Source organism: Phocoena sinus, chromosome 7 (genome assembly GCF_008692025.1).
Source record: "Phocoena sinus isolate mPhoSin1 chromosome 7, mPhoSin1.pri, whole genome shotgun sequence".
Classification (NCBI taxonomy): domain Eukaryota; kingdom Metazoa; phylum Chordata; class Mammalia; order Artiodactyla; family Phocoenidae; genus Phocoena; species Phocoena sinus.
Genome location: NC_045769.1, coordinates 34,815,610 through 34,840,022, shown reverse-complemented (window position 1 = coordinate 34,840,022; position 24,413 = coordinate 34,815,610). Strand labels below are relative to the sequence as shown.

At 37.1% G+C, this 24,413-nt stretch overlaps 2 protein-coding genes and 1 non-coding gene across 3 annotated transcripts in view; 1 reads left to right on the top strand and 2 right to left on the bottom strand.

The window, feature by feature from the left end:
* FAM126B (family with sequence similarity 126 member B) overlaps nucleotides 1-24,413 on the bottom strand; it is a 72,919-nt gene that overhangs the window by 8,576 nt on the left and 39,930 nt on the right. The window contains 6 exon segments of the mRNA XM_032636863.1: nucleotides 3,288-3,455; nucleotides 4,188-4,347; nucleotides 6,817-6,904; nucleotides 16,006-16,122; nucleotides 18,992-19,070; nucleotides 19,073-19,089. Coding sequence (XP_032492754.1) covers nucleotides 3,288-3,455; nucleotides 4,188-4,347; nucleotides 6,817-6,904; nucleotides 16,006-16,122; nucleotides 18,992-19,070; nucleotides 19,073-19,089 — 629 coding nt within the window.
* On the bottom strand, nucleotides 5,376-5,448 carry TRNAE-CUC. The gene has a single exon. It is a non-coding gene; the product is annotated as a tRNA-Glu (tRNA).
* Nucleotides 14,255-15,854, top strand: LOC116756478 (RING finger protein 122-like). The gene has a single exon (XM_032636868.1). It carries the CDS (start codon nucleotides 14,384-14,386, stop codon nucleotides 14,849-14,851), a length of 468 nt encoding a protein of 155 aa, XP_032492759.1. The 5' UTR covers nucleotides 14,255-14,383; the 3' UTR covers nucleotides 14,852-15,854.

Below are 24,413 nucleotides of genomic sequence, written 5' to 3'. Positions count from 1 at the left end.
TACGTTTCATGCAGAAACTGCAGTTAATGAAAGAATCCTTATCTTGGGATTTTGTAAGAAAGGAAGCATATATAATATATTTAGCTTGGGGTTTCCAGAAAGCCCAATTCTCTTACTGAAAGTATGATCAACATTCTCTTAGAAAGTAGAACATTTGTTTCTTTCAAAAACTGATAGCAGTTTGCTACCTTTTAAATATGTTTACCAGACTGTAAGAAAGTTAAATCTGAATCTACATACAGATATCAATATTATAGTTAAGGTAAAATGTTAGGAAAAAAATCTGAAAAAACATTACTTTGAGATACAAATTACCTAAGTAAAATATACATGAAATACTTAAACACAATCTTTATTTAACACAGTACCTGAAAAAAATTAAAATGTTTTCTCATATGGATTAGTTATTTCTTTGCTTCAAAAGAAGAATGAACTAGGCTATCCTTAAAGCAAAAGGCATCTTGTTATATCCAGCAGTTTAACAATCTTTATTCATCATGCAAAGCCATATGAAAATGCAGCTGACACCACTTCTCTCAACCCCTTCTTCAAAAGAACCGTATATAATATACAGCAAAACAAAAACTTTATATGACATCATCTTAGCAATTTATTTACAATTACTCTAAAGAACTCCACAATGCCCAAGAAAAGACAGTTACTGGTTCAGAATTAATATCAGTAATATAAAACTAGGAGTGAACAGAAATGTATCATTGGGTATATATATGGTTAGGAAAGGAGACTGAGAGACTTAGTGCTAGCTTCTGAATCTTGCCACATGCAGATCTGATGCCCAAGCAATATGGCCATAAAGAGATGATGATAACATAAAAACCACCATGCAAGAGAATCTACTGATATTTTATATACTAAGAAATGCTATTTCAGTATAGTGGAACACTGAATATACTTTAATCATAAGCGTTGTCCTCAGTTTAGTAATAACTTTAAATTCAGCTTTTAAAAGTCACAAAATAAAATGTTACTTCACAATCGGGATAAAGGTAGGTGATGGGCTCATATTCTCCCTTCAATCTCAACATATAATAAATACAACTTTAAAACTATTTAAAACCATTAGAAAACATGTTTTCTTTTTCTTTTTTCTTTTTTCTTTTTTTGGCTGTGCCACACAGCTTGTGGGATTTTAGTTCCCTGTCCAGGGACTGAAATTGGGCCCTCGGCAGTGAGAGCACTGAGTCCTAACCACTGAACCACCAGCGAATTCCCTTCTTTTTCTTTTAGAAGACCAATTATTGATGCTAATCCAAAAGCTCCAGAAGACTTCAGAATTACCAAAACTTTTCATAGGTTTTAGCAATTTCCATATTTCTGTTTAAAAAACCTCAAGGAATAAAAAGGCAATTGTGTCTAACAACTTTTTTCCTTTCTAATTTTCCCCCGGCTGATAATACTATTCATGATCCAAAGATGAGGCAACCAAAAAGGATTTTTAATGAACTTTTCTATTTATGTCTGCCTTTCCTTATAAATTAGCTTTTACTAATATTGATTTAAAGCTACAATTAAGCTAGATTAAAAGGGAAAATAATTTGAGAAATTTCAAACACACCAAAGGGACTCATTCCTCTTTTCTTTGTGGCTACACCCCACCCTCACAAAGTGAAATTTTACCAGTAATAGGAGATATTAAAATAGGATGTTTTAACATTTAATAGGATATTTTAAAGGAATTCTATTTTGATTTCTTTTTCAAAGTGTATGACTTATGATTAACAGGAAGAAATGTTTCTACCTAATCCCATACTTTTTAGAATTTCATCAAGTGTTAATGTACTTCTGTTTAGCACAAATACTCCAATATTCTAACAATGGTAGTAGATACACGTCAAGTGTCTCATTTAGGCATCAAGAATGTGGAGAAATAGACTGTTGTTCAATTTAGGCCAACTCTGAATTCGACATCTATTCATATACTTATTTTTATGCATTATACAAGATAAAACTGACTCCCAGGGATAACATAAAGAGATACAGAAGAACGAAAAGGGAAGGCTGCGTCTTTCACACGATTCTTTTCATAGCACCAACTTCTTTGTGTCCCTAGATCATGCACATGCAACAATATTAAATGAAGTAAGGCCAATCTGGGCAAATGGGCAAGGAAACAGAGGGTAGATTTAGATTCTTACTGAGCATGCTCAAATTTCTAATGCACCAAAAAGCAAGAGATTTCCCTAAGGTAGAAGGTAACTGCTTCATGTATGTTTGGTCTTTAAAATAAGTAAAAATATGTAACCTATTTTAAAACTTCTTGCTATATTTCATAAATTAGTGTATAGCTTCCACAGCAGCAATATATTAAATAATGAAAAACTATCAGGCCACAGTTCCCTCTTTCACAAAACCAGCTTCTATGGCATCACATGTAAAACTGCAAATAAATACTTTCCTATCAGAGAGAAGTATTCTTTTCCAGATAGTGGTCATGGGTGTGGTGGCAGGGGAGGGGTAAAAAAAATTCTCATTTGAGATACCCACACTGTAGAAAAAAGGATCTGCTAGGATTTATAACCTCTAAATAATACATTTCAATTCTGTTTGGGAGCTTTATAAGGCAATCATTATTTACAATAAATGATAAAATGTAGTGTGCACCAGGACAGCACATTTATAGAGGAAAGATGTCAGTAGTTCACTAGTTAGACCCAGGCAACCTGACTCAACGATTATAAAAAGCCAATCAATACTTGTTTATTCTGTCAAAGAGATAAGAAATTCTTGTTAATTGACCACCCTGGGACTAGAGACAAATCAGCTGGCTCCACTTTAGTCCAGTTTCTCAAAGATAATTTGTTAGTGCTTTACAACTCTCCTCACATATTTTCAAAAGAATACATTACTATATAAATGAAATTGATGCATACTGACTAATAAGGCTCATGTCCATTGGGTGCATTTTTCCTTTCCTGATGTTAGAATAAACATGCTCAGTAATGAAAAAATCCCAAGCATTTGCAGACCTTTTGGAGACAGGCCTCTCCCTTGTTAGTAGCCATGCCAAGCTGTTCTTTAATTACACAGGGATGCAGACTCCAGGCCAGCACAAATGGTAACTAAAGATTGTACCTGACCTGGTGCTAGCCATATGGCGGGGGGGTGGGGGGGTGGGGGGGAGGTGCACTTTGCAAGGAGGAGCTAATATACCCTGGGGTAGTGGAAACACACACTAGAATGGAAAGATGTTCTGCTTGGGGACAGAGAGCCAGGATCCTTCTCCAGCAACTGCCTCACTGACTTTTGCCTCCTCATCTCTGTCCTACCCTCTGTTGTGGCTGCTGCTGAGTTGGGCTCCGGTGAGCCGTGCTCAGGAGTCCTGCGCACCAGCACCTCCCCCTCTTGCACACGTTTGATCCCTAGGTCAGTGGAGCCGTGTTGGATCGGGGAGCCAGGAATACTCGAGTCAGCCTCGTTTGAGAAGTCAAAGCCATCTGGGATTCAACATATAAAATTTTAGTGCTTTTGTGCTGCTCTATTCTTTTCTGAGCATTTTGACCCAGGCAGATAAGAGAATGTATATATGGATATGATATAAACGCAAACATTACTTATATAGTTACATGTGTGTGCACAGCATGCACACACATAAGGTAGCAGATGAATAATGTGAGGTTTGCAAATGAATAGGAGAGAAAAATATAGATCATTAAAACGGCAATTAATATCTCTTAGGCAAGACAGCTTGACTATTCAAGTACCATACGCCTATGAAATACTGTTGGACTCAGCACTTATATGAAAAGAAAAAGAAAGATAAAAATCAATTCTTTTATGGATGGCTGTATTATACCATTAGTTTGGCCAGTTATAAAGTTTTCTCCCACAATTCTCATACAGGCACCTTTTTTCCCAGTATGGTAACAGGCTTACAGAAATTTCTTTCCTATTGTTATTACTAGTTCAAAAAAAGACAAAAATTAACTTGATCTTATTTTCTGTTTTAACATTCATAGAGCAGTCTAAATAACATCTTTCTGCTTTATAAAATATATATACATATTTATATTAAAATGAATTCAGGTATTTAAACCATTTTCTAGTGCTATTTTTAACAACTAAACAATTTTACTGTAATTACATAAAGTACTATAATATCATGTGCTAATATAGTCTGTAAAAACTTACTTTAATCCGTGAGTGGGCTGTAGGGATTTCGTACTCACCTTCTCTCCTCCATCTATGGCGACGGATTGAAGCTGTTGTAATCGCAGTCCGAGAAATCCTCGGCACTGTTGGAGTGACTTCGACTTTAAGTACTTTCTGGCCTTCTTGTGAAGAATCAGGAGCATCAAATGGTAATGAGTTTTTCATGGCATTGGCAACCTAAAATGATAACATAAGTCTATATATATTTATACCCAATATACAATTTATGCTTATTTTATACTTCGTGTTTCCCTACTTTTTAAAATATGTACTTAAAACATCTATTATAAAATATACAAGCATAATGTGTCAGAAATGTCTGTATCTCCACTGATGTATATTCTTTTAGGCAGGCTTTAAAATGAGAATTCATTTAAAATAATGTGAGTCACACACCCCCATCGATTCCTTGAAGTGGTTGACTTTCAAAGAGAAAAAACACTCCAAAGAAAGAAAAAGTGTTTTTAACATTTGAACCCTGATATAAGAAAATTTAGAATAAGTTTCTGATTATTCAGATGATAAATAACATGAAAAATTTAATCTATAATAAAAAAATTAGCTTTGTTTCCATGAGGAGAAATTTTCCCTAAACACGTCTGGCATTTTGTTCCACCACTTTCTGTTCTCCATGGAGGAGAGTGAGTAATCACCATTGGCTGCTCCATGCTTCCTGATTGGGTAGTCCTAATCTAGCAAAGACCTTAAGCTAGAGGACTGTTTGCTCCCTCCCTCTCCACTTGGAAAGGGCAAGTGAAATGCAACAACCTGGATACCTGTGCCTGCTCTGCCAACTCAAACCTTCTCTCCAGTGGGCTGTTCCAAATCCAGATGAAAGTGTAGGGAGTGAAGTCTTTCAATCTAGCCTTTATCAGCAATAAAGATGATGCTTGCTTTCCTATCTACCAACTATTTTATCTATATCACCGGGCTCTATTTTAGAGAAAAGAAGTGTTACTCACTGGGTCCCTTGGAGACCCCTAACAATAAAGGATTATTCTAGAACTACAGATTACCAATCTCTCTACTTATATTGCCTTGGAAATGCCACCTCTAGTTAATTTATAAGACTTACAAGGATAAAAGTATGAATTTAAAGAGTCTCACATGCATGGTCTTATTATCATGATACAATTTTTTATCTTGTTGTCCATTTGTTTTTTGGTGTTCTTTTTGGATGCACCGTGCAGCTTGTGGGATCTTAGTTCCCCAACCAGGGGTCGAACCTGGGCCCTCGGCAGTGAGAGTGCAGAACCCTAACCACTGGACCACCAGGGAATTCCCTGTCCATTTGCTTTACAGTAACCTTTAGGGTTAAATTAGGGATGCTGACATGAGGAAAAAAAATTCAAATATGAAAGAATTAATGTAAATGTTACTTCAATAAATTTAGCTTAAGATATAAAAAATGATATGAAGAAAATGGCTTTAAAAATTGTACTCTTAAATTGCTGCAAGTAAAAATACATAAGTAATATTTTTAAAATACCATTATAAAATACTACAAAAAGCTTAGAAAACACAGAAAATTGCAAAGAAATAAAAACTATCCACAGTTGAATCACCTAGACAACTATTAGCATTTGTTTCCTTTGTCCTGTCTAGATTTAAAAAATAGTTGTATACTGCTTTACCACTTAACACAGCTAGCATGTTCCTTTAAAATGAATTTTCAAACATATAACTTCATCAAGTAAATAACATAACTTAATCATTCTCTGCTGTAAAATGTTTAGAGTTCTGATTCCTTTGCAATTAAACTAACATTGATCTAGTGTTCACAATACTTAAAAAAAATTTTTAAGTAGTTTCTTGGGAAATGTTGCTAGACATGGGAAAGAAAATATGCACACATTACCAAACTGCTTCTGCAAAGGGATGATCAGAGTTGTGTCATACTGTTACTGGTAACATAGAGAATGCCTTCCTTACTCTGCTACTGGATGTTCACATTTATTTTTTGATTGATCATTTATCCTTTGGAGACATATTTATTTTGTGGAAGAGTATAACATTTTTATATAGAACAAAATATTAATTGGCTTTTTTGTCATGCCTGTTGATAATATTTTTCTCAATTTGTGTACCACATATTAATTTTGGTTTTAAAAAACTGATGGTTTAGGGAATATCCGGTGGTCTAGTGGTTAAGACTCCGCACTTCCATTGCAGGGGGACATGGGTTCAATCCCTGGTCAGGGAACTAAAATCCCAGATGCTGCATGGTGCAGCCAACAAATCAAAACAAAACAAACAAACAAACAAACAAAAACTGATGGTTTAGAATTCAGATGTTTATGTAAGGAAAAAAGAAATCAACCTTTTATGGTGATGTGTCACCATCACTAAAGCTTAGAAAGTCCTTCCTTCTCTAGAAATTTGAGTAAATATTTATAACTTTTCTTCTTTCTTTTCTTAAAGGATTTTAAGACATTTAATTCTTTAATTTATCTGAACTTTATTTTGATATGTTGTAAGAGGACAGGATCTAAACCAATTTTGTTTTCTCTCCAATTGTTACTATGGAATAAATCTTTTTCCCTCAATGATTTAAAATGCCTCATATATTACATATTGAATTTTAAACCTACTAGTGCCCTTTTCAGGCACAGGAATGTTTAATAAAAACTAAATATAACAACTTACCAATAACGGTTGAGAAAAGAGTTCTAGCTGAGCTCTATAAATGATGTCATCAAGGACTTCCTGGCCAAGATCCCATTGTCCATTATACCTATGCAGAAGCAGATTATTTACTATCTTTAGAAATTATCTCTAATTTTCAACAACCATCTTTTCTATTCTTCTATTATTTTGGTTCTGTAACAAGATTTTCACGTTAATTTGTGCATCATTTCATTTCTTGGTTACAAGAACAAAATGAAGATTTCAATACTAACATTTAAAATATTTTACAGGACTTCCCTGGAGGCTCAGTGGTTAAGAATCCACCTGCCAATGCAGGGGACATGGGTTTGAGCCCTGGTCCGGGAAGATCCCACATGCCGCAGAGCAACTAAGCCCATGTGCCACAACCACTGAGCCTGCGCTGTAGAGCCCGCAAGCCACAACCACTGAAGCTGCATGCCACAACTACTGAAGCCCGCGCGCCTAGAGCCCGTGCTCCGCAACAAGAGGAGCCACCACAATGAGAAGCCCGCTGCAACGAAGAGTAGCCCCCACTCGCCACAACTAGAGAAAAGCCTGTGCACAGCAATGAAGACTCAACACAGCCATAAATAAATTCATTAATTAATTAAAAAAAAGAAAGTCATGAAATTTTCTAAAAATAAAATATTTTACAGATGTCTCTACATATTAATTGGTTTTTATCATGTGTTGATATTTAGGGTGATCTATTTAATGCATTCATGAAAACCTGGGTTATGAACTACATAGAAAGACATAGAGTTCCATACAGAAAACCTGACAGTTTTTAGTCTTCAATTTAATGATTACTTATATTTTGGCTATTTTAAAAGTACTGAAAGGACTATGGACAATTATACATCAACAAACTGGACAACCTAGAAAATGGATAAATTCCTAGAAATATACAACCTACCACGACTGAATCATGAAGAAATAAAAATCTGAACAGACCCATCACTGTACCCACAGGAGATTGAATCGGTAATCAAAAACCTCCCAATAAGCAAAAGTCTGGGACCAGATGGCTTCATGGGTGAATTCTACCAAACATTTAAAGAAATAATACCAATTTTCAAATTCTTCCAAGAGTGAGCACTTCCATATTCATATCACAAGGCCAGCATCCCCCTTATACAAAAATCAGACAAGGACACTATAAGAAAATTACAAGCCAATATGCCTGATGAACATAGCATAAATGCAAAAATCCTCAACAAAATATTAGCAAACTAAATTCAACAATTCACTAAAAGGATCATACACCATGGTAAAGTGGGGTTTATCCCTGGGATGCAAGGATGGTTCAACATCTACAATTTAATCAATCGTGATATACCATATTAACAAAATGAAGGATAAAAATCACACAATTATATCAATAGATGTAGAAAAAGCATTTGACAAAATTCGAAATCCATTCACGATTAAAAAATTCTCAAAAAAGTGGGTACAGAGGGGATGTAGCTCAACATAATGAAGGCCATACATGATAAGCCCACAGTCAACAACAAACTCGATAGTGAAAAATGGAAAGCTTTTCCTCTAAGATCAAGAACAAGACAAGGATGGCCACTCTCGCAACTTTTATCCAACATTGTACTGGAAGTTCTAGCAAATCAGAAAAAAAGAAGTGAAACTGTCTCTATTTGCAGATGACATGATATATAATACAGGTGACCCTTGAACAACTTGGGCTTGAACTGCACAAGACCACTTATAAGTGGATTCTTTTCAATAAATACCAACTACAGTAATACACAATCTGTGGTTGGTTGAAGCGTAGATATGGAAGGCTGACTTTAAAGTTATACTCAGATTTTCAACTGTGCAACTGGCACCCCTAACCCCTTTGCTGTTCAAGAGTCAACTGTAGAAAACTCTTAAAACTACACCAGAAAACTGTTGGAATAAACAAATATGGTAAACTTGTAGGTATAAAAGCAATAACAAAAATCTACTGCATTTCTTTAAAAAAAAAAAGAGAATCCCCCAGTGGTCCATTGGTTAAGACTCTATGCTTTCATTACTGAGGGTGTGGGTTCAATCTCTGGTTGTGGAACTAAGATCCCACAAGCCACGTGGTGTGGCCAAAAAAAAAAAAAAAAACCAAAAAACTGCTTTCTATACACGAATAACAAACTAACAGAAAGGGAAATTAAGAAAACAATCCCATTAACAATTAAATTAAAAAATACCTAGTAATAAATTTAACTAAGGAGGTGAAAGATCTGAGCATTTTCTTAATTGTGCACTTATGATTTTTCATATAATACCTCAATGAAAGAAACTGAAGAACACACAAATAAATAGAAGGATATTCCACGCTCAAGGACTGAAAGAACTAATATTGTTAAAATGTCCATACTACCCAAAGCAATCTACAAATTCAGTGCAATGCCTATCAAAATTCTAGTGACACTTTTCATAGAAATAGAGCAAACAACTCTAGAATTTATATGGAACCACAAAGGACCCTGAATAGCCAAAGCAATCTTGAGAAACGACAAACCTGGAGGCATGATACTTACTAACTTCAAACTGTATCACAAAGCTTTAGGCCTAAAAACACACAGAGATCAATGGAACAGAATGGAGAGCTGAGAAATAAACATATGCATATATAGTCAATTAATTTAAACAAATATGAGAATATAAAATAGGGAATGGATAGTGTCTTTACTAAATGGTGCTGGGCCACGAAACCAGCTTTACAACAAATGCTAAAGGAACTTCTCTAGGCAGGAAAACACAAGAGAAGGAAAAGACCTACAAAAACAAACCCAAAACAATTAAGAAAATGGTAATAGGAACATACATAATGATAATTACCTTAAATGTACATGGATTAAATGCTCCAACCAAAAGTCACAGACTGGCTGAATGGATACAAAAACAAGACCCATATATATGCTGTCTACAAGAGACACACTTCAGACCTAGGGACACATACAGACTGAAAGTGAGGGGATGGAAAAAGATATTCCATGCAAATGGAAATCAAAAGAAAGCTGGAGTAGCAATTCTCATATCAGACAAAATAGACTTAAAATAAGGACTATTACAAGAGACAAAGAAGGATACTACATATGATCAAGGGATCAAACCAAGAAGAAGATATAACAATTGTAAATATTTATGCACCCAACATAGGAGCACCTCAATACATAAGGCAAAATGATAATAGCCATAAAATCGACAGTAACACAATCATAGTAGGGGACTTTAACACCCCACTTTCACCAATGGACAAATCATCCACACTGAAACTAAATACGGAAACACAAGCTTTAAATGATATATTAAACAAGATGGACTTAATTGATATTTATAGGACATTCCATCCAAAAACAACAATACACTTTCTTCTCAAGTGCTCATGGAACATTCTCCAGGATAGATCATATTTTTTTTTTTTTTTTTTTTTTTGTGGTACGTGGGCCTCTCACTGCTGTGGCCTCTCCCGCTGCGGAGCACAGGCTCCGGACGCGCAGGCTCAGCGGCCATGGCTCACGGGCCTAGCCGCTCCACGGCATGTGGGATCCTCCCAGACTGGGGCATGAACCTGTGTCCCCTGCATCGGCAGGCGGACTCTCAACCACTGCGCCACCAGGGAAGCCCATAGATCATATCTTGGGTCAAAAATCAAGCCTTGGTAAATTTAAGAAAATTGAAATCGTATCAAGTATCTTTTCTGACCATAACACTATAAGACTAGATATCAATTACAGGAAAAAAAACTGTAAAAATACAAACACATGGAGGTTAAACAATATGCCACGAAATAACCAAGAGATCACTGAAGAAATCAAAGAGGAAATAAAAAAATACCTAGGAACAAATGACAATGAAAACACGATGACACTACACCGAAAGCAGTTCTAAGAGGGAAGTTTATAGCAATACAATCTTACCTCAAGAAACAAGAAATATCTCAAATAAACAACCTAACCTTACACCTAAAACAACAAGAGAAAGAAGAACAAAAACTCCCAAAGTTAGCAGAAGGAAAGAAATCATAAAGATCAGAACAGAAATAAATGAAAAAGAAATGAAGGAAACAATTGTAAAGATCAATAAAACTAAAAGCTGGTTCTTTGAGAAGATAAACAAAATTGATAAACCATTAGCCAGATGCATCAAGAAAAAGAGGGAGAGGACTCAAATCAGTAAAATTAGAAATGAAAAAGGAGAAGTAACAACTGACACTGCAGAAATACAAAGGATCATGAGAGATTACTACAAGCAACTATATGCCAATAAAATGGACAACCTGGAAGAAATGGACAAATTCTTAGAAAAGCACAACCTTCTGAGACTGAACCTGGAAGCAGTAGAAAATATAAACAGACCAATCAGAAGCACTGAAATTGAAACTGTGATTAAAAATCTTCCAACAAACAAAAGCCCAGGACCAGATGGCTTCACAGGCGAATTCTATCAAACATTTAGAGAAGAGCTAACACCTATCCTTCTCAAACTCTTCCAAAATATAGCAGAGGGAGGAACACTCCCAAACTCATTCTACGAGGCCACCAACACCTTAATGCCAAAACCAGACAAAGATGTCACAAAAAAAGAAAACTCCAGGCCAATGTCACTGATGAACATAGATGCAAAAATCCTCAACAAAATACTAGCAAACAGAATCCAGCAGCACATTAAAGGATCATACACCATGACCAAGTGGGGTTTATCCCAGGAATGCAAGGACTCTTCAACATACGCAAAGCAATCAATGTGATACAACATATCAACAAACTGAAGAATAAAAACCATATGATAATCTCAATGGATGCAGAAAATGCTTTTGACAAAATTCAACACCTATTTATGATAAAAACTCTCCAGAAAGTAGGCACAGAGGGAACCTACCTCAACATAATAAAGGCCGTGTATGACAAACCCATAGTCAACATCGTTCTCAATGGTGGAAAACTGAAACCATTTCCTCTAAGATCAGGAAGAAGACAAGGTTGCCCACTCTCACCACTATTATTCAACATAGCTTTGGAAGTTTTAGCCACAGCAATCAGAGGGAAAAAAAAGAAATAAAAGGAATCCAAATCAGAAAAGAAGTAAAACTATCACTGTTTGCAGATGACATGATACTATATATAGAGAATCCTAAAGATGCAATCAGAAAACTACTAGAGCTAATCAATGAACTTGGTAAAGTAGGAGGATACAAAATTAACACACAGAAATCTTGCATTCCTATATACTAATGATGAAAAATCTGAAAGAGAAATTAAGGAAACAATCCCATTTACCACTGCAACAAAAAGAATAAAATACCTAGGAATAAACCTACCTAAGGAGACAGAAGACCTGTACGCAGAAAACTATAAGACACTGATGAAAGAAATTAAAGATGATAGAAACAGATGGAGAGGTATACCATGTTCTTGGATTGGAAGAATCAACATTGTGAAAATGACTCTACTGCCCAAAGCAATCTACAGATTCAATGCAATCCCTATCAAACTACCACTGGCATTTTTCAGAGAACTAGAACAAAAAATTTCACAATTTGTATGGAAACACAAAAGACCCAGAATAGCCAAAGCAATCTTGAGAAAGAAAAATGGAGCTGGAGGAATCAGGCGCCCTGACTTCAGACTATACTACAAAGCTACAGTAATCAAGACAGTATGGTACTGGCACAAAAACAGAAATACAGATCAATGGAACAGGATAGAAAGCCCAGAGATAAACCCACGCACATATGGTCACCTTATCTTTGATAAAGGAGGCAAGAATATACAATGGAGAAAAGACACCCTCTTCAATAAGTGGTGCTGGGAAAACTGGATAGCTACATGTAAAAGAAGGAAATTAGAACACTCCCTAACACCACACACAAAAATAAACTCAAGATGGATTAAAGACCTAAATGTAAGGCCAGACACTATAAACATAGGCAGAACACTCTATGAAATAAATCACAGCAAGATCCTTTTCGACCCACTTCCTAGAGAAATGGAAATAAAAACAAAAATAAAGAAATGGGACCTAATGAAACTTCAAAGCTTTTGCACAGCAAAGGAAACCATAAACAAGATGTAAAGACAACCCTCAGAATGGGAGAAAATATTTGCAAATGAAGCAACTGACAAAGGATTAATCTCCAAAATATACAAGCAGCTCATGCAGCTCAATATCAAAAAAACAAACGACCCAATCCAAAAATGGGCAGAAGACCTAAACAGACATTTCTCCAAAGAAGATAGACAGATGGCCAACAAACACATGAAAGGATGCTCAACGTCACTAATCACTAGAGAAATGCAAATCAAAACTACAATGAGGTATCACCTCACTCGGGTCAGAATGGCCATCATCAAAAAATCTACAAACAATAAATGCTGGACAGGGTGTGGAGAAAAGGGAACCAGCAATTCTACTTCTGTTATATATCTGAAGGAAACTAAATCACTATCTCAAAAGAATATCTGCACCCCTATGTTCACTGCAGCATATGTACAATGGCCAAGACATGGAGACAATCTAATTGTAAATGGACAGATATATAGATAAAGAAAATATGGTGTGTGTGTATATATGTAATGTATGTGTATATACAGTATGTGTATACATACAATTATATACACATATGTGTAAGTATATGTACGTAAGTGTATACATACACATATATATACACACGCGTATATATACACATACATACACACAATAGGATATCATTCAGTCATTTAAAAAAGGAAATCCTGGGACTTCCCTGGTGGTCCAGTAGTTAAGACTCCACGCTTCCAATGCAGGGGGCCTGGGTTCGATCCCTGGTTGGGGAACTCCCGCATGCCGCACAGCACGATAAAAAAAAAAAAAAAAACAGAAAAAAGAAAAAAGAAAGGAAGGAAATCCTGCCATTTGTGACAACATGTATGGATCTTGCGGGCATTATGCTAAGTGAAATAAATCAGACAGAGCAAGACAAATGCTGTATAATATCATACTTGTGGAATCTAAACAAAACAAAAAAAAACCAGTAACTGAACTCATAGATACAGAAAGATTGATGGTTGCCAGAGGCAGGGGCTGGGGGGTGGGCAAAAATCGTGAAGGTGGTCAAAAGGTACAAGCTTCCAGTTATAAGATAAAATCCTGCAATATGATGTACAGCATGTACAGCATGTATAGTTAACAATCCAGTATTGTGTATTTGAAAGTTGTTGAGAGAGCAGATACAGAAAGTTCTCATCAAAAGAAAAATATGTAACTATGTGTGGTGATGGATGTTAACTTGTGGTAATAATTTTGCAATATAACATATATCTAATCATTATGTTGTACACCTTTAACTAATTCAGTCTTACATTTTAATTATATCTCAATAAAACAATTGTCTGTTATTATATAGCTTTCAAATAAAATGTGTAATTCATTTTTTAAAAAGTACTAAAAAAGAGAGTTCGACTTGCAGACGAAGGTGGCAGCCACGCACCACATCCACCCCTCCTGCAAGCCCACAAGCCGGTGCGCCCAGCCCGCCTGCCCTACCCGCCGCCTGTTCATTCCCCTGAGGAAGCCAGCCAAGAGTTCACTGATGCACCCATTCCAGTGGTGTAATGGGTTTTTCTGTGGCCTGGGACTGGTGAGCACCAACAAGTCCTGCTCGATGCCACCCATCAGTTTCCAAGACCTTCCCCTCAACATCTACATGGTCATCTTCGGCACAGACATCTTTGTCTTCATACTCAGCCTCATCTTCTGCTGCTATTTTATCAGCAAACTCTGGAACCAGGCACAGAGCAAACGATATGGATATAAAGTGGTGATGCTTAAAGGTGATGCCAAGAAGTTACAGTTATATGGGCAGACCTGTACAGTCTGTCTGGAAGACTCCAAGGGGAAGGATAAGCAGGGTGTGCTCTCATGCCAACATGCCATTCACCACAAGTGTCTGGTGAAGTGGCTGGAAGTACGCTGTGTCTGCCCCATGTGTAACAAGTCCATTGCTGGTCCCTCAGAGGCCACCCAGAGCATCGGGATCCTACTGGATAAGCTGGTGTGAGTGCTGCCTCCATACCAAGGCCTGGAGAAGACCTCTAGCCTCATGGGTGCCTGGTCCTTCTGCAAAGCTGCAGAGAACAAGACTGGTGGGTGGTGATGGGCGTGCTCACCTGGAGGGGCAGGGGTGCAGGTCTGGTCTTCCAGCATCAGGGTGAGACTAGACTTGCCCACCTCTCTGCTTCCTGAAGCCTTCTTCCCTGCTACTCAGTTTTGATGGACTTGCCCATGAGGAACACTGTATCCTGGTACTGGACTATCTGCCTGCCTTGTCCCTGCTCTGGGAAAAGAAATCCATTCCTATTTGGCCAAGAACTTAGAGCTCACTCCCTTGAGGGTTCTGCTGAGGAGGACAAGCTGCCCTGACCTAGAAGAAGGGATGAGGTGGGCTCTGCCCCACTTGTGACCTCCCCACCCCCTCCCCACTCCTTCCAGAGGAAGGTTAGAAGGGAAGGAAAGTTGGAGGAACCAATTGCCTCCAGTGGAAGCGAGGGAGGCTCTGTAGGAAATCGGGAAGAACAGAGATGAACAGAAGAAAAGTCAATGTTTACATGGGACCTATGGAAACAAAGGCTGGCTGGCCGGCCTGCTGACTACAGGTGGGTAGAGGGCAGCCCCCTCCCCCTCCTAGATCTGAGGTGCTATCCGTTCCCTATTCTTTGGTTGATCTCAGAGCTTCCTATTCCTTGTTGGGGTTTGAGTATCCACCGGCCCAGAGGAAGGGCTTGGTCTACACTCAAATGGATTCCCAGGGTTTTTTCTAAAGGAGCAAAAAGGGGCCTGGGGATGGGGATGTCTGAATATTAAGGTCACAGTGGACACCCTCTTCCCCTTTGTAAATAGTATTTTTATACTTCACCCTCACCATCTCAGGCTTTATACATGGAATCCCCCAAATGGAAGGGGTAGGGGTTTTCTGTTCCTCCCCCAAGTGGGTGAGGGTGGGAAAAAGGTATGTATTTAAAGAAAATTAAATTTAATAACAAGTTTCTCTAAAAAAAAAAAAAGTACTAAAAGAAATTCATATTAGAAAAACAAGATAATGGGTCCATAATGGAACAAAAAATTCAGTGTTGTGAAACTAATAAGGAAAAAAGAGAAACATAAGTTTCCAAACACTAGAAAGAATTCACCCAATTTCACAGTACACCTACTTACATGGCATAGTAAACTCCTGTGAGAAGTTGCACCATAAATTCGGGATCCAATACTATTCGACCACAGAGTTCTTTCCAGTGTTTTTCATGTTGCCGTGGAAACCCACTCACACAAACCCTAGGAAAATACATTATTTATCACATGTGATTTCCTGATACATTAAATAAAACATTTTTGTTTCCATAAATTCACTTATTCAATGACTCATTTCTCAAATATTTTTTGAGTACTTGCTATGTGTCAGTCACTATCCTGGGCCCAAGCATACAGTTGTAAACAGGCAAAAAGATAAAAAGAAAATCTGTGCCCTCATAAAACATACATTCTAGTGTACTATATCAATAAAAGTAATAACTTTTCTCAAATAGGTATCTCTTTCATAATCATCCTTCTCCTTCTTCACAAAAGAAATGCATAACTTTCATACATCCCAAATTGAATCAGGATGGAATTAGTGGAAGATATAGAAATCTCCAAACAAATAACCAAAGTATCATAAACAATTCTGTTTTCCATCTCATTAAGAGATGCTTCCAGAAAAGTTACCCTTAATAATATCAAAAAACTGTTATGTACTTCTATTATTTAAGAAATTAAATTTATTAGAATAATTGTAATGGTGAGTTCAGAAGAAATTTTTTAGTGTTTCATGCATTTATGGTCAGGAAATATTTAAAAAATTTTAATTTACGCATTTTTTTTGGTGGCAGAGACGTATAATTAGGAGATCAATAAAAGATCTGTAAGTATAATACGGCACGATATTAGGATAAAATTATGTGGATAAAGTGGAACAGAAATTCAATTTTAAGGAGATAAAGAATGTTAGACTATTAAAAGCTTGTTCATTTATTCCATACATGGGATGAGGGTGGTTATCAATCAGCTCACTGTGTATTTACATTATATACATTTAAAATAGTGATCAGCAATTATTTATTATGTCAATATTTACCTACTGGAAATCATATAATTTACAACTATTTAAAACAGAATAAAAAATTTAAATGTTAACTTAAAAGTGTACAAAGGCTACACAGTTTTTCGAAATTCCTTAGGGGATATGTGAATAAAATTCTGAGGACTACTAAACTCTATCATCACTTTTGTTATTTTTTTTTTTGCGGTACGCAGGCCTCTCACTGTTGTGGCCACTCCCGTTGCGGAGCACAGGCTCCAGACGCGCAGGCCCAGTGGCCATGGCTCACGGGCCCAGCCACTCCGCGGCATGTGGGATCTTCCCGGACCAGGGCACGAACCCGTGTCCCCTGCATCGGCAGGCGGACTCTCAACCACTGCGCCACCAGGGAAGCCCCTACTTTTGTTATTAAGAAACTCTATTTCATGCCACAGTAATGTTACCAATTAGAGATATGGCAGATTTGTTTTAATGAGCCCAAAAATAGTCATTTATAAATAAATTTATCTGTAGATAGGCAGCAAGTGCTTAAACAGTATACTCTCTTGATAACAGTATCTAGGTTAGAGACAAGAATTTTTTTTTTTTTTTTGCGGTACGCGGGCCTCTCACTGCTGTGGCCTCTCCCGTTGCGGAGCACAGGCTCCAGACGCGCAGGCTCAGCGGCCATGGCTCACGGACCTAGCTGCTCCGCGGCATGTGGGATCTTCCCAGACCGGGGCACGAACCCGTGTCCCCTGCATCGGCAGGCGGACTCTCAACCACTGCGTCACCAGGGAAGCCCCAGACAAGAATTTTGTTAGTCATTAATCATATTATTATAGGCATGTGAACTTTAAGATCATCTATAAATCAATCTCACAGCTAATTTAGATCCGCCTTCCTTCATTTAGCAAAACTGAGTTTTGGTCTCTTCCCGATAATACAACAGCATGAACTTGTGCAAAGCATTTGCAGTGGGCAGACTCTTTGGAGGGTGGGGTCAGGGGCCCTGATCCCTATGATCCCTCCTTCCTGGTGTTCACACCCTTGTGTCATCCTCTCCTCTTGAGTGTGGGTGGAACCTGTGATTTGCTTGTAACAAGGCAAAGGTGATAGGATTCTCATGCATACATGTACACATTATGTGATTATACTATATAAGAAGAACTGACCACTGGCCTTCAGCAGACAGTCAACAAAAATGAAGCCTGTCTACAACTACAGGAACTGAATTTTGACAAGAGAAATGTATAATTCCTCAAATGAACCGCAGATAAGACTGCAACTCCAGCCAACATCTTAACTGCAGCTTGTAATACCCTAAGCAGAGGGTCCACCTAAATGATACCTAGACTCCCAACCCCAAGAAACTGAAATAATGAATGCATACTATTTTAAGCTACTAAATTCATGGTGTAATTTGTTATGAGGCAATAGAAAAACTAAAATAGCATTTAACTTTTGTGGGGGCCTAGTTTCCTCAAATAAAAATCAACTGGGCAGGATAAACTGAGTGTTCCTTCTATAATTAAAATTCTGCTCCTCTGTCTCCAAACTCATTTATATTAATTTTTTTTTCAACAGTGGAAATTTAAAATTTCAGCTCAGGTTTGTCCAAATTATTAGAAATTCTGATTTAGTAAAGATTAGAATATACAAATACAAATGAGACATACACATAATTAATGTCACTGCTAATCTTATCCAAAGCAGACAGTTATTTGTGAGATATATAAAGGAAAAAGTTCATGTTTCTTACGACTTTCTCTACATAGAGGACTATTTATTCAAATCACTCAAAGTGATTTATAAAAATTGGCATCCAAGCAGTGACTAGGTATATCACTAAACCACCCTAAACCTAAAACATCTTGGCTTAGCTCAATGTTGAGCTAGAAAATGCTTCTTTAGTAACTGAAATATTTTCAAGAAATCATGATGTATGAGGGATGATAGGATTCCTATAGGAATGTAAGTTCCCTGAGTTTTGTTTACTGCTATATCACCAGAAGGTAGAACAGTGCCTACCAGAGACAATGTGCTCAATAAATATGTGTGAAGGTTAATGATAATTATTCTTCTTACCTGGAGCCCATTCGGCAAAGAGACTGGTAAGATGAAGCAGGCATATACACAATAGCAGAATTCATAACATAACATAAGAAAAACTCAGGACTTCAAACCTAGAAAAACAAAAACAAGGAAAAAAGGATTACAATTATTTCTACTTAGAGACTGTAGTAAATGATTTCGTCGTGTTTGATGGTTTATAAACAACAATGCCTTAATATTGACCTTCATAATTTCTCAATCAGATTACTGTAATATCCTCCTCAATAATTTCCCTATTTCCATTTGCCTTATTAAAGGTCACAGCTCTTGCTGCCATCTATATTTTCTTCCTAAGGAAAACCCCCATCATGCTTGAACAGATGACTCCTCTATGCTACATGAATCCACTATTCCTATTGACTGCATGATAAAGCCCAAACTCATCATGGCATACAAAGTCCTTTAAAATCCACCCTCAACCTACCTCTCCAGCCCTACTTCCCTCTACTGTCTACCACATACACCACACTACATCAGTCTTATACCATTCCATGAATATGCCATAACCTTTCATAATTCCTTGCTTTTATGGATGCTACCCTTTCTTATTAGAACACACTTTTCACTTGGGAAACTCCTGCTAAGGTTTCAAATCCTGGCTCAAACTTTAATCTCAGACATAAAGCCATTCTTAATTCTTCTAACTAAAACAAACAAACACTGTTCCCTTTATCTGTGTAGCTCTAATACAGCATTTATCCCACTAAATCAACTCTGTCTTTACCTCTGTTTTATCTATTTAGTAATAAGCAACTTTAGGACACAGACTCTGATTTATTCATCTCTAACTCTAGTGTCCAGCATAGTGTTTAATACATTATTACTGCTCAATTAATTTTTATTGAATGAATAAATGAATGCTTTCCTAATCTTTATGATCACTAAGAAAGTGGCTCCTAAGCCTGGATGCACATTATAGTTATTTAAGGACATTTTGGAATAATATATTCCTGTGTCTCAACCCAGACTGACCCAATTAGAATCTCTGAGGGCAGGACCCAGGAATGTTGTTTGTCTAAAAAGCTTCCCATAGGTGGTGAAGAGTATATGGAAACTCACTGTACTATTTTTGAAACAAAAAAGCCAGAAATTATTTCAAAATGAAAAGGTAAAAAGTGAGTTGAAAGTCTGACGTGGAAGCAAGCACATCTTCAGATCCTTTCTCCTTCTCTATGCTGCTAGGTTTATTGAAGATTTATTTTCTGAAATTGAAGATTTATTTTCTGAAAGGATAAAAGAGAAATTTCTACCTGGGAACCACCAGGCACAATTATGATTTGGGGTCAGGGCGGGGGGTGGGGGAGGAAGGGAAGACACTGAAAATAGAAAACTTAAGTGAAATAGGTCTTATTGGATATTGAGACCTCAAGTCCTCCTTCCCTATGTGGTCACAGAATGCTAGCAGCAAGCCCTCTGGTTAAGAGACTAGAAGAGTTTTCTTTGGGGAATTTGACCACCCTAAGAGGAAAGACTTAACGATATGGACTTGGGAAGTTCCCCAGCTGGATGGCCCAGTGAGAAGTTGTGAAGTTCACCGTCAATTAGCCCTACCAACATGGTCATAGCTTCTCATTTTTTTTATTCCCCTACTTTTAAACATAAGCAGGAAAAAAGGATTACCAGACACCTGAGGAACTTCACTAACATGAAAATGAGATCAAAATAAAGAAATGGGGGGTGGCGGGGGCACAATTTGGAGGACACAGAGAACACAGAAGAGGAAAAAATAAAGCTAATTAGCATTAATATTCTAAAAGATGAGATGTTGTTTCAAAAAATTAAAAAAAAAAACACCAAAAAGGGTCTATTTTAAAAGACCATTCAGAAAACAAGAACACCTTTTAGATATACAAAATATGATGACAGAAATTAAAAACTCAAGAAAAGGATTGGTGGATGAAGTTGAGGAAATACCACAGAAAGTGAAGCAAAAGGAAAAAGATATGGTGAATGGAAGAGGAAAGAGGACCACAACAGGAGTTCCCACATTCAAATAATGAAAGCTCCAGAAGAAAGATAATAAAAGATGAGATAGATAAAAGACAAATAGTAAAAGACCAGATAAAATGGGGAGCCTAAACTAATTAACAAAAATAATTCAAGAAAATTCCCAGTCTGAAGGACATGAGTTTCTAAATAGAAAAGGTCCACATAGTGCTCAGCACAAGGAGGAAATAAACCCACACCAAGGAATACCACCATGGAATTTCAGAATACTAAGAACAAAGAATGAGGATACAGGGTGCAGGAAACAGTGGATCCATCCACAGAGGAAAAAGACAAAGAGAATTCCCAGGATAAGAGTGAGGGGAGATCCCAATATAATGTGTACACCAGGCAAAGAGGGCAACACAGTCCAGATTGGAGTAAGTCAAAAGGTTCTGAGATAAAACTGAGAAAATAACTGGTGTAAATGAAGTCTTGGAAGGCTATGTAGAAAACTGATAGAAAATTTGCAGGGTTGAATTACAAAGCACATAGTAAACAAAGAAAACAAAAGGCCAACGATGAACTTCAAGGAAAACAAAAAGATATGCAGGAAAGGAAAAGTAATAAACTAATCACAAAGCTCAGCCTGAATAGCTCTGATGAACAATGATCATTCATAATGATGAGAAATCTAAATAATGAGTTCCCCATAATTACAACATAAGATAGGACAATGAGAGCGGTAACAACCTAAATTTTTATCTTTCCTAGAGATAAGTTATTAGATAATGCCCCAAAGTGAAGCATTAAAAAGCAGTAAATTACTCAAAGAAGTGGAGGTAAATATTAAAAGCAAGATTTCTCAACCTCAGCACTATCGGCATTTGGGGCTAGACAAGTGTTTGCTGTGGGGGGCTGGCCCAGGCATGGCAGGATGCTGAGCAGCATTCCTGACCTTTACACTTGAGATGCCTGTAGCAGTCCTCCCTCCCACTCAGTTGTGACAACCAAACAAGTCTCCAGACATTGCCAAATGTTCCCTGGGGGGCAGAAGTGCCCTGGCTGAAAACCACTGGTTAAAAGTTGTTACATCTGGGAAGGGAGAAGTGGAATGGAGAGGGGGCTGGAGATTGCAGTTCTTCTTAATAAGCTCTGTAGGATTAATGCATATTTAACTGAAAAAAAAAAGGGTGTGTGTGTATGCGTATTACTGATACAGTCGGCTATACAAAAAAGTAAAATATACAGCAAAGACAAAACAATAGCACAATAATGAGATACCAATTGTCATACCCACTAGGATGGATATAATCAAAAAGATGGAAAATAAGTATTGGTGAGGATGCTGAGAAACTGGAACTATCATACACTGCTGGTGGGAATGCAAAATGGTATACCACTCTGGAAAACAATATGACAGTTCCTCAGAAAGTTAAGTATTAAGTTAAATACCATATAGGGACTTCCCTGGTGGTCCAGTGGTTAAGACACCGCACTTCCACTGAAGGGGGTACGGGTTCGATCCCTGGTCAGGGAAGTTCCTCATGCCATGTGGTGGAGCCAAAAAGTAAAAATAAAATAAAGTAAAATAAAATGAAATAAATACCATATAACCCAGCAATTCTACTAGGTATATGTTCAAAAGAACTGAAAATGTTTACACAAAAACTTATAAACAAACAAATGTTGACAGCAGTATTATTCATAAATATTCCAAAACTGGAAATAACCCAAATATCCATCAATTGATGGATGGATGGATAAACAAAATGTATATTGTGATAATGGAACATTATTCAGTCATACAAAGGAACTACACACTACCACATAAACGAAACTTGAAAACATGTTAAGAAACCAGACACCACAAAAGGCCACATACTGTATAATTCCACTTATATGAAATGTCTAAAATATACAAAACCATAGAGATAGAAAGTGAGATACATGGTAGCCAGGGGCTGGGGAGAAAGGAAAGGGGAGTTCTTTTTAGTGTGATGAAAACATCCTGGAATTAGCTAGTGGTAGTGGATGCACAAGCTTGTGAATACACTAAATATCACTGAATTGTATACTGTAAAGCAGTGAATTTTATGGTATGTGAATTATATCTTAATTTAAAATAAATTTAAAAGTCAGTAATTAACTTAAAATGTACAAGTGTAAAACACAGTGCAGTTTCCTCAATATTTAAAAAACTCTTGGGGAATTCCCTGGCGGTCCAGTGGTTAACATTCCGTGCTTCCACTACAGAGGGCATGGGTTCAATCCCTGGCTGGGGAACTAAGATCCCGCAAGCCTCTCGGTGCAAACAAACAAACAAAATAAATAAATAAACAAATAAAATCCTTGCCAATCACTAGAAAAAAAAAATACACAGTTCAATAAGAAATATGAAAAAAAAAGAAATATGGACATAGGACATGAATATGCAGTTCACAGGTCAAGAAAAATACTTAATGAATTAACATATTAAAAGCATTCAAGCCTAGTCATAATTAAAGGAATGCTAAGTAAAATAATGTGACATCAATTTTTAATGTTCAGATTGGCCAAGATTAAAAAATTTGAAAATATCCAGTACTGGGGGTTAGTATGAGGAAAGAGGCACTCTCAAACTACTTGTAGGAGATTCAATTAGTCCATTGGTTTTGGGGAGGGTAATTTGGCAATACTAACTCAAACTGAAAAAGCAGACATTCTTTAGCACAGCAATTTCACTGTTAGGAATTTATTTTACAGATATTTTGGTGCTCCCATGCAAATATTTATACAAAAAATATTGTGTTCCTTATAAGATTGTTTAAAAAAACTGGAAAAAATCTAAATTTTAGTCAGAATGAGAGTGGTTAAAAACTGATAGTATGGGCACTTCCCTGGTGGCCCAGTGGTTAAGACTCCACGCTTCCACTGCAGGGGGTGCGGGCTCAATCCCTGGTGGGGGAAACTAAAATCTCGCATGCCACGTGGCATGGCCAAAAAAAAAAAAAAAAAAAAGCAAGTTGTACAATATGTACAAATGAATCCAGTGTGTATGGGTCTGCAAGTGTTTAAGGCTGAATATATGCTTTTGCATGCATGAAAATTTTCTGGAAGGACACATAAAAAACTGCTAATAATTTAACTACTGAGAGTAGAAATGGGTGGTTAGAGGGAAGAGGACATATACTTTTCTCTTTGTACTCTTGCCTATTTTTACTTTATACTCTGTTCTATTTTATTTTATTTTATTTTATTTTTTTTTTTTTTCCGGTCGCGCAGGCTCAGCGGCCATGGCTCACGGTCCCAGCCGCTCCGCGGCATGTGGGATCTTCCCAGACCGGGGCACGAACCCGCGTCCCCTGCATCGGCAGGCGGACTCCCAACCACTGCGCCACCAGGGAAGCCCCTCTGTTCTATTTTAAATGTACCACAAGTATATATTGTTATACTTTAAAAAATTAAAATGAGAAAACAAAAAAGGAAT